The sequence below is a fragment of the Pteropus vampyrus genome, unplaced genomic scaffold, assembly GCF_000151845.1.
Source record: "Pteropus vampyrus isolate Shadow unplaced genomic scaffold, Pvam_2.0 Scaffold256, whole genome shotgun sequence".
NCBI lineage: Eukaryota > Metazoa > Chordata > Mammalia > Chiroptera > Pteropodidae > Pteropus > Pteropus vampyrus.
Window position 1 is genome coordinate 703,296 of NW_011889037.1, and position 10,707 is coordinate 714,002.

At 55.1% G+C, this 10,707-nt stretch overlaps 1 protein-coding gene across 3 annotated transcripts; it reads right to left on the bottom strand.

Moving 5' to 3' along the window:
• Window positions 1-340: 340 nt before the first annotated feature.
• Window positions 341-10,707, bottom strand: ZNF623 (zinc finger protein 623). Of its 3 annotated transcripts, none has more exons than XM_011374908.2 (2): window positions 10,695-10,707; window positions 341-4,621 (listed from the first exon to the last, which is right to left on the bottom strand). In XM_011374908.2, exon 2 carries the CDS (start codon window positions 4,543-4,545, stop codon window positions 3,058-3,060), a length of 1,488 nt encoding a protein of 495 aa, XP_011373210.1. In that variant the 5' UTR covers window positions 4,546-4,621; window positions 10,695-10,707; the 3' UTR covers window positions 341-3,057. The 3 variants fall into 3 exon arrangements, with proteins under 3 accessions (XP_011373210.1, XP_011373211.1, XP_011373212.1); XM_011374909.2 differs by lacking the exon at window positions 10,695-10,707 and adding an exon at window positions 10,500-10,678; XM_011374910.2 differs by lacking the exon at window positions 10,695-10,707 and adding an exon at window positions 10,496-10,678.

Here is a 10,707-nt window from a genome sequence, read left to right on the forward strand (position 1 = left end):
GACCGGAGACCGCCTAGGAAGACCAGGTGCTGCAGACGTAAAAATAAAAAATAAATAAAATAAATAAAAATTTTAAAAAGACTATTCGTCAGTCTGGATAAAAAAGCAAGACATGATATAAACTGCCTACAGGAAATAGTTTAAGTATACTGATACAGATAGGCTAAAAGAAAAATCACACCAAGGAAATACTAATCATAAAACTAGAATAGCTATATTAATATGAGTCAGATTTTAGGTTTTAAAAAATACCAGGTAATATAAATGTCTACTATGCTGTACACCTGAAAATATTATAACATTGAATGTCAACTCTAATTGAAAAAGAAAATACCAGAAATAAAGACAGATCCTTTTAAATAGCAAAAGGGTCAAGAAAACATAACAATTCTAAATGTGTATGAACCCCAAAACAGAGCTGTAAATGCATAAAGTAAAAGTTGACAGAACTGAAGGAGAAACAGATAAATCCACAATTATAATCAGTGAATTCAACACTCCTCTCTCAGTAATAGATAGAAAAGTAAAATCAGTAAAGATATAGAAAACTTGAACAAAACTATTAGACAACTTGACCTGATTGACATTTATAGGACACTACACTCCCACCCCCGCCCGCCACCAAGGCAGAATGCATAAGGACACATAGAACATTCACCAGGACGAACCATAAAACAAGCCTAGAATTTGAAAAAACTGATAACATACAGAGCATGTCACTTGGTGAGGGTATGCAGCAGCTGGGGCCCTGACACACTGGGGCAAGGGTGTGACATGAATCAGTCTGGAGAACTTTTTGGCAATTTCTTGTAAAGTTAAACACGCTTATAACTCAGCAATTACATTCTTAGGCATTTACCCAAGAGAAATAAAGAGGTATGTCCAAATAAACACTTTTACACAAATGCTCGTAGCAGTTTTATTCATGAGCCAAAACCGGAAACTCAAATTTCTATCAACAGACGAGTCTCATCGTGCGCTGGTTCATCCACACAGTGGCGCACGACTCGGCAGAGCTACTGCGACAGGTAACTACACTTGGCTGAATCTCTGAAACATGCCGAAGTGCAAAGTAAGACACACAAGGCTACGTGTTACGCATCCATGTCTATGAAGTCCTAGAACAAGCAAACCTAATCTAAACCCACGGGGGGTGGGGGTTACTTGGGGCTGGGGTGGGATTAACTGCAAAAGGGCAAAAGGGAACGTTTTGGGGTGACAAAAATGTTATTTTCTTGACTCTGATGGTGGTTACACTGATGTATAGATTTGTTAGGACTCTGCACGTTTAAAATAGGTGTTTACTGTAGAGAAGAAACTGGACCTCGACAGAGGTGGCTGTGGCCTGGTGCCACCTGCGGCCACACCACTTTGTGCGGTGAGCGCTCCAGACAGGACACTCCACGCCCTTGTTGAATTACTTACCCCCTCACGGCTTCTAGGCTTGCCGGAATTTCTTAAGAACTCTAAGTTTAACGTCTTCATGGGCAAAAAAATTGACATAATTTAAAAACTGGGTGTTTGGGTTAATTTTCAGAGAAAAGACTTCAGAGGCGACACTGAGCGTCCTGACGGACAGCTGCCCACTGCGCGAGGAGACCCGGCGCCCGCCTGGCTCCGCCGGCCGCAGCGCCCACCGTCCTCCAGACGCCCTCCCGGCTCTCCTCTCGCTGTCGCGTGTCTACTTTGTAGACCAGCTCAATGCCGCCTCCTCTGTGAAGCCGTCCCGGTCCCCCACGCTGTGTCCGTCAGCTCCTCACCCAGGGCGTGCTGCGACTTCGACGTGCCACTCGGTGTGCCGTCATCTGTCTCCCCGTCAGACTTGGAATGACCTCAGGACGATGGGGTCTTCCTCATCTCTGTCCCCCAGTCCTCGACACTAGTCTTTACAGAGCAGCACGTTTTCAAGTAAATGACAAAATGAGCCAGAGAGCAGAGAGTGACAGGAAGTGTCGAGTCCAATTCACGGAGCTAAGACAGAAAAGTCGTGTTGTCCACTGGGACTGTGCACCCACTGGGCAAATCAGGGACACATGGACAGCTGAGTGAAGGCCACCCTCCCCAAAGCAAGTGCATGGTCACGGGTCACACGTACGCGGGCACTGGCCTCACACTGGCCATCGCCCGCTATGTGTGGCCTAAGTACGAGCAGGAGGCATCGACAGGGCTGCGAGAGGAGGCATTTCCAGCAGACCGGTAGATTGTACTTTACAAAACAACAGAATCCAAGTTTGAAAAACAGCAGTACAGGAAGGACAAGCGAGGTGGCAGTCACACATGGGCTCGGGGTGTGCTTTTTGTTCTGCGCTAGATGCCTGGGACGCACCAATCAGATAGGACCGCTGTCCTTTAGGAATTAAAGGTGTAATAATGATAATATATAAGAACATAATTCTGATGTATCGAAAAGTAAGTGCAGTGCCAGAGGTGAGAACTGCGTGACCAGCATGGGGGAGGGGGACGTGACGCTGAGACCGGTTATGACTCAGGCTGCAGAGCTGAGCGGAGAGGAGGGGAGAGCACCCAGACAAGACGAAGGCCTGGCGGCAGAGACAGCGTGGTTACGTGGGAACGTCAGTTAGTGTTGCTTTGGTGCCGTGTGGCAGGGAGTTGAGCGGCGGGACACAAGGCTCCGGGAAGCAAAAGGCCTTAGGACGCAGGAGCGGGAGCTCAGGATGTACCCTACGGACCACGGGGAACCGACCTGTGGTTTCCAGAAGGAAAGAGTCTTTCTTCCATTTGCCTTTCTGATAGGGCGAAATTCGCTACGTAATTCTCTTTTAAGTAATAGGATTAGATACCCCGTTCTCCTTCGAAGGGATTTAACTCAGGGATGAATTGCAATTGTGCAATTCATCCTGCCCCCAACTATTCCAGCTCCGAGTCCGCTGTCCATTCCTAGGTGCAAAGCGGTAGGTGGCAGCCCGCGCGTGGCTGCAGCAGCCCCATCCGTGACCTTGGGAAATGCTGGCATGTCCAACGTCACATGAATTAGGGCTCACGCCACGCCCTCCCACACGTCACTCGTCGAGTTGGAGAATAATTGTTTTTGTTTTTTTACGAGCTGTCTGGACGCTCCCCCTGGCCTGCGGACTTCTCCCCGGAATGTCCGGGGGCCGGACTCAAGCACAGCGCCCCCTGGTGGACGCCCTCGTCGCTTCTCAAGTCGGGGCTCGAGTTGAAGTCCCGCCCGTACTGACCACAGTCATAGAGTTTCTCCTCGCTGTGAATTTTCTGGTGTTGGAGGAAGTTTGACCTCTGGATGAAGCCTTTCCCGCAGTGCCCGCACACGTAGGGCTTCTCCCCGGTGTGCACGACCTGGTGCAGGAGCAGCTTGGAGCTCTGGATGAAGGCCTTCCCGCAGTCCTTGCACTCGAAGGGCCTGTGGCCGGTGTGGATCTTCTGGTGTTCCGTCAGGTGGGCTTTCTGGAGAAACGCCTTCCCGCACTGCTTGCACTCGTACACTCTCTCTCCGGTGTGAATCTTCTGGTGCCGGATGAGGTACGAGCTCAGGAAGAAGGCCTTGCCGCACTCGGCGCACTCGTACAGCTTCTCCCCGGTGTGGATGCGCTGGTGCTGCGTGAAGTTTGACGTCTGGCTGAAGCGCTTGCCGCACTCGCCGCAGACGTAAGGCCGCTCGCCGGTGTGGATGCGCTGGTGCTGGATGAGCTTGGAGCTGCGGATGAAGGCCTTGCCGCACTCAGCGCACTCGAAGGGCCGCTCGCCGGTGTGGATGCGCTGGTGCTCGATGAGGTCGGAGCGGTGGCGGAAGGCCTTGCCGCACTCCTGGCACTCGTACTGCCTCAGCTCCGTGTGCACCTGGTAGTGGCGCGTGAGGCTGGAGCTGCGGATGAAGGCCTTGCCGCAGGCGCTGCACTCGTACGGCCGCTCGCCGGTGTGGATGCGCTGGTGCCGGATGAGCAAGGAGCTCTGGCCGAAGCCCTTGCCGCACTCCTTGCACTCGAAAGGCCGCTCCCGGGTGTGCACGCGCTGGTGCCGCGCCAGGTCCGAGCTGTGCCAGAACGCCTTCCCGCACTGCGCGCAGCGGCACGGCTTCGGCCCGGCGTGCGCGCGGGCGCCCGAGTCCCTCCCGCACGCGCCGCACGCGGGCAGCCTCTCCCCGCTGGGCGCGCCCTGGCGCTCGGCGAGGCGGGCGCTCTGGCCTGGGCCCTTCCCGCACTGGCCGCATCCGCGAGGCTCCTCCCCGCCATGGGAACGCTGCTGTGTCACCAGGTCCGAATGCAACGCGGGGCCCCGGTCGCAAGCGTCACGCGGGCCGGCTTCCCCGCCCACGAGCTCCCTCTGAAGTAGGAGCAGCTTCGAGCTCAGAGCCGGCCTTGCTCCCCGCGCGCCCGGCTCCTGGGCGGCCTCTCCTGTCTGGATCTTCCAGTGGGTGACCGTCACCTGCTTGAAGCCTCCCTCCCGAGACAGGGAGCTCTGCTGGCTCTGGCCCTCCAGGCATCCCAACAGCCCCCCTGACCTGGGCTCAGAGACCCCCCCGGACTCAGGAGTTGGGGGTTCCGTCACTTTGAGTGTTTCTGACATTGTCTTATGCAGATGTCCATCCTCAGAAGTTCAGGCTCCCAAGTCACCTTCTTGTCACCAGCTCCTATACCAGAATCTGAAATAAAAGAGAGTAAAGTCATCTTCCCCTTGTTAACACGGTGGGGGGGGGGCTCCCGGGCTCCGCTCCGCCCCACCGCCCCACACTGTCCCCGGCCCTTCAGGCCCCTCCGCCTCCCCGCCCAGCTCAGACCCCGCGGCCAGTGGCGCCCTGTCCATTCTGGGTTGTCAACCCCAAGCCTCTGCCCTCTGCTCCCGCTCCCGCCTCGCGTGGGAAACGCGTCGGGCCGGATCCAGCATCACTGCCGAGCTCTCCACTCAGACGCCTCGCCCGCGGCAGCCCCTGCACTGCCCAACTCCACGAGCCCATTCCCCGCCCTCCCTTCTCTCCTCAAATGTGCAACAGTCCCTCTTCCCTCTCAGCCGATGACAAAAGGTCCACTTTCTCCCGCCACGTTTACCAACCCGCCCTGTGACACGGGCTGAGCTGTCCTCGATCCAGGCAGAGGTCAAAACCCGCTGCTCTCGTCCACAGCACCACGAGCCTGCCCTGCAGCAGCCCAGTGCACAACCCCAAAACGGCCATCGGTGGGGGCAGGCACAGTGACAGGTGTTCCCACAAGGGATCAACAGACGGGCTGCTGCAGCCCCACACAGGCATGCCCTCCAAACCCATTGCTTTTTTTTTTTAATAATTATTTATTATTATTATTTACGCCTGCAGCACCTGGTCTTCCTAGGTGGTCTCCCATCCAAGTTCTAACCAGGCCCGACTCTGCTTAGCTTCCGGGATCAGACATCGGGCTTGTTCGGGGTGGCGTGACTGCAGACCAGGGCCCGTGGCTCCACTGGGGCGCGAACCCAGGACCTTCTGCGTGTAAAGCAGACATGCTCACCGCTACACTATGAACCACGTCCTCAAAACCTGTTTCCAACGTGGCCACCAGGCACGAGTACGTGCCTCCGGGCAGAGCTGGGCGGGGGGGGCGCCGTGGCAGGTGACACGTGCCCCGTAGCCACACAGCGCATCCTACTGCGCTGCTTCCTACTGAGCAAGAAGTTGCAGGTGTGCACGTGAGACGACCAGCCCGCGGCCCTGCAGAACACACCTGGCGCCGGAGGGACCGCTCCCAGGGGGCGTCTCTCCTACTGCAGGTGCACCCGCCCGTTTTTACATTTATTTACACACTGTCACACAGTATACTCCCTTTTGTCAGCTCCTTTTCAACCTCTGCCCAGCTTTGGTGGAATACAATTCACGGACCGTAGCACCATCTTAGAGTGCATGATTCGGTATTTTTTAGACCATCCCTAAGGTCGGGGAACCATCACCTCTCTAATTCCAGGTTTTCATTGCCCAAAGGTGTCTGCGAACACTCACCAGCAGGCCCACAGGTGTCCACTCTGCCACTGGGCCCAGCACCGCCCTGTGCGGACACGTCGTGCCTCGTCACACCCTCGGTCATGCACATCTGAGCTGCTGCAGTCTGGGGCTGTGAAGGCCGCCTTGATGGCCCCCACCCACCTTGTGCTACACAGAGGCCCCTGCTCCTGCTGGCTGCATTCAAGCAATGCGGCTGCTGGGTCACAGGTCCCAGCACTGCTTCGCTTTAACGGCCACCTGTCAGGACACGCCTGCGCATCAACAGGGAACCACTGTGGCAGCGACCTGTGGGCGCGTCTCTGCGGCCACCCAGTTACCCAGCTCGTTCGCTGGGTGGTGGAGACCGCACACAGGGAGGCCAGGACCTGTCTGAGTTTAGAGCGTGACTGAGTGAAGCTGCATTGGTGCCTGCTGAAGACAGCCACACGCCACCAGAGAGCCTGGCTCTGGGCAGAGGTAGTAACTATGGCTTGGGGTGGGACGAAGGGTGGCCACTGGGGTAAACTGCGGCAGAGACTGAAGACTGAGCAGCATCCTGCGTCCCTGCATGACAGCAATCCCACCTGAAACTTCCGTGAGCACATGGCCACCCAGCGGGCGACTAATTTCCTAGAGTCCCGTGGAGCTGGGTGTGACCCTGTGACCGAGGTCCAGCAGTGAGACAATAGATGTGTGCACCCCGCCTGTCTCCCACCCCACGGGACATGTGGATGAGGCAGAGCCACCACTCGCCTATGAGAAGGAATATAGGAAATCAGGTTTCTTGTTGAAAATCCCATTTTTGACTCTATTACAGCAACCGGAAGCGACACCCGCATTATGCTCGCGGACAGCCTATCAGCTGTGCAGGACAGGGGCTGGCACGCGTACACCGCTCTTGGGCAAAACCGGAGCTGAGCACAGTCTGTGACTTTGCCCACTAGTCTGGTGACACAGCTTCCGGGAGCAGCAGCCTACTCACTGTGGCTCTGTGACTCAGGTGACACAACATGTATGACCACTGCCTGGTGGCATTCACCGAAAACGCTTTTGAGTCGAAGGCCCGCTAACTTGGCTTAAAAAAACCTTTCTCCCACTTATAAGAATTACTTTTAATTAATTTTTAAGATAGAAGGGTCAATTATGCTCTTTTTTTAAAGAAAAAAGTTGCCGCGAACTCACCGAACGACCAGGGGTTGTCACTCCTTTCTCTGCACCAATATCTTATAAAACCAGGACCACACTCCTGTCTCATGTCTGGTTCTGCTTTACTTTTATCTCTTTTTAATTCTTAGCAATTAAAAACATAAGATACATGTTGTAAAAATATTCCAAATGATAAAGAAATGTAAGCTAGAGGCAACGAAAATCTCCAGCAATTCAGCAGGTAGATGCTGTGAGCTGTGGAAACACATTCATCCAGATCTTTCCTGGGACAAAACCGATTTCACATTTACTCATGTACACACACGATTCTCAGTAAAGATGGGGAGCACACGACGCCCCGCCACCTGCAACAGTGCCCCATTCATATCCTGGCACTGGTTCGTCACATGGGTATGAGTGCTTTGAATGGTGTCACCATCACAGCTCCTCACTGAATCCCTACTACAGACCGGGCACTGGCGGAGCATTTGCCCCTGTGCCGCTCATGTCCCGAGGAGGGGTGTCTGCTGAGGACCCTGCCCACTTACTCGACCCCTTCTCCTCTCCAAAGGGGTGCGGGGTTAGCCGAATGAATGGAAGGGGAGAAGAGCCAGGCGTGCAGCAGCCAGCCTCCTGCACAAGGGTGCAGGGTCCATCTGCTCCTCCCAGCCTGGGGTGTTCGGGGGCAGCCCCCCAAGGAGAGGCTGCAGCCATCCTGCACCGCCTATGAGCAGGCAGGAGTCCATCTAACCGGCACTCAGCCTGAGGACACCACTGTCGCCCCAGCCCGTGACCAGGGGAAAGGGAGCCTTTCCTGCTTCGCACGCCTCACTGGTTCAAGCACAGGTGGGGGTGCTATTCACCCGCACAACCCGAGCCCAAACCAGGCGTACCAGACCTGCGCCGTCTTGTGCGCCCCTCCCAATCGCAGGAGGCAGACGTTCCTTCTTTATTTCACAGATGATGAAGCAGCCCGAGAGTCACCTACCCAAGGTCACTCAGTACGTGGCCGAGTTAAGGCTCATGTGCACGTTGGCCTCCACTGCCCATTTCCCACTGTGAAAGATGTGTTCCCCTCCCAAGTGTGATCTGTCACTTTTACAGGATATTTTGCTTAGATGAGCTGTGATTAGAATTACAAAAGTAACCTTGTATTTTAAGCTGTGATTTTTCTTAATTAAAAAATGGGAGGTAAGATGTTAGCTTTTATGTTTTGGAAGTCAGTGATGTGTTCTGATTTTTATGTTTAAAATTACCTTTACATTAAAAAAGTTAAAAATCACTGTTATAGAACCTGAAAACAGCTGCATCTGCTTACAAGAACATAGCTTTAAAAATGTGTATGCCGCTTAATGTTTTCATAGTTTTTTTAACTTTAGAAAGTTTTCGGAATCAAAAATACCTTGCCTTGAATAAGCATTTATCTGAAAATCATCAATCTTTCAGTTTCTGCTTAGCTCCTTTTTCTTCTGTGAATTCAAGAAAAATTAAATTGATACTCTTTCATTTAAAGAAACCTGAATGAAATGAACAAAAGGAAGTAAAAATACACCCGACTTCTGGTTCCACAACACACCAGGCTAACGCGGTCCACCCCGTTATAACACATAGAATTGGCTGGATCAAATGTAACCTGAAATTGTCTAAACACCGCTGACGCTGAGAGATGGGCCACCCTCGGTGCCGGAAGTGAAGCGGGAGCTCAACTGGGGGCGGGGGCCTGTGAGCTGCCGGGTGGCCCTGGGGTGGCCGAGGGGAGCCAGACGCTGCACTGGGACCGTTCCCACACCCACACGGGTAAGGGGCACACGGCCTGGGCCGGAGGTCGGCCAGACGCCCTGTCTGTTGCTTGCGGCCTAACGCGAGGGAGCAGGAGGGTTTGCCAAGCTTCCGCCTTGAGAATAACAAGAGGAGCGGGCCCGAGTGAGGCACGGACCAGACTCCCCTGCGAATCTGTCCCCTGTGCCTGCCTGTGGCTGCCACTGTCACTGACCTGTGTCCCTGCCGCTGCGGCTCTGAAGGGAACCGAGTACCTGCTGTGTGCTTCTTGTTTTATGTTCTCCTCACAACTGTCCGTGGGGTTCAGGGAGGGGACCTCCCGAAGGCCATACCAGTGAGAGTGCCGTCTCCTCCGTGGCCCATGGCCATTTGGTTTCTGCTCCCGAGGACACCAACGCCTTCCTCCCTGACCCGAGGGGCACTGGGTGTGCCCGGCAGCTCCTTGAACTGTGCCAATGGCAATGCCCTGTCCCAGTTCAGCTGCTGCCCTGACCACCCGTTCCCTGCCAGCCCGCGGGTGTCGCCTGGGCCTTCTCAGCTATCGTCCCCAAGACCCTTCCAGGAGTGACAGACCCCTCGCCATCGCCCCAGGAGAGACTGGAGCCATGTGTGTAGGCTTGTGAAAAAATAGAGCGATCCCTCCCAACTTCTCACCGTTATCTCCCATAGGAGGGCACTGTGGGTATGGCCGGTATTAGGAGGGAGAGCAGGGAGGTAGACAGGGTAAAGGGGGTCAGATATATGGTGACAGGAGGAAATCTGACTTTGGGTGGTGAACACACAATGCAATATACAGATGATGTATTATTGAACTGTACACTTAAAACCTGTATGATCTTATTAACCACAATACAACCCCGGTAATTTTAATTTTTAAAAAGGGGGAGAAGATACTGTGACAAGGTTACATCTACAATAGGAACTAAAGTCCCGCCTCTGTGGATAGGAGCAAGGTATCACCTGGAGCCATGGTTAGATTGGCATCTCTCAGGTCCCAAGTGGGCAAAAGACGTTTATTGCTCTCGCTCACTGGGACTGGACCTCAGAGGAAGGAAGTGCTGCGGGACCACGACGAGCGTGAGTGCTGCCCACAATCTGCTCGAGTTCAAAGCCGGTCTCCAGCTAACACTCTCGGGAAGTAGATCTCAGGCCCTGAGGATCCCACACCACTATGTAGCCAGCCGGTGAGGAGGTGAAATGTTCCCAACATCGGAGAGGCTGCCGCTGGGATTATGCACACATCTCGGGAAAGGGACCCTCAGGAAAGAGCCAGGTCAGCGCTGCCAAACCCCCTCTCCCCACCCACGATCATCCTCCAGGCCCAAGGGTGGGACGACATCCTGTCCATCACATCTTCCTGGCCACCTCTATTCCCGCCAGGGCAGGTGCGGCTCTGCATCTCCTCTAGCATCGGGGGGCTCGAGGCCCGGGCCACTTTCCCAGCGTCGTTTGGAGAGCCCCCCCCCAGGATCTGGAGAAAGGAGGCCAGCTTAGAGCCGAACCCAGAACTACCCGCACCTGCCCCCTCACCCCCACGCCCAGGCCCAGGCCACCGCGGAGAGTAGCGGGCTGGAGAACTGCGACACAGATGCTGAAGCTAGAGGCTCTGCGGCTGGAAGGGTGGCCCCTCAAACCGGGATTTACCCACGTGTCGTTCCTGAGAGAGAAGCTGCGGGCCACGGGCCGGACTGCAGCCCCGCGGGTCGGTCGTGACGGCTGCCGGGACGCCAGATCCCCAAGGCCCAGGCTTCGCGGAACCCGTGCGGGGCAGGCCGCACTCAGCTCGCCCGCCCGCCAGGAGGGCCCTTCCGCCCTCGCCCGCGGCCCGGAACGCGCCACTCACCCGGCGCCCAGCG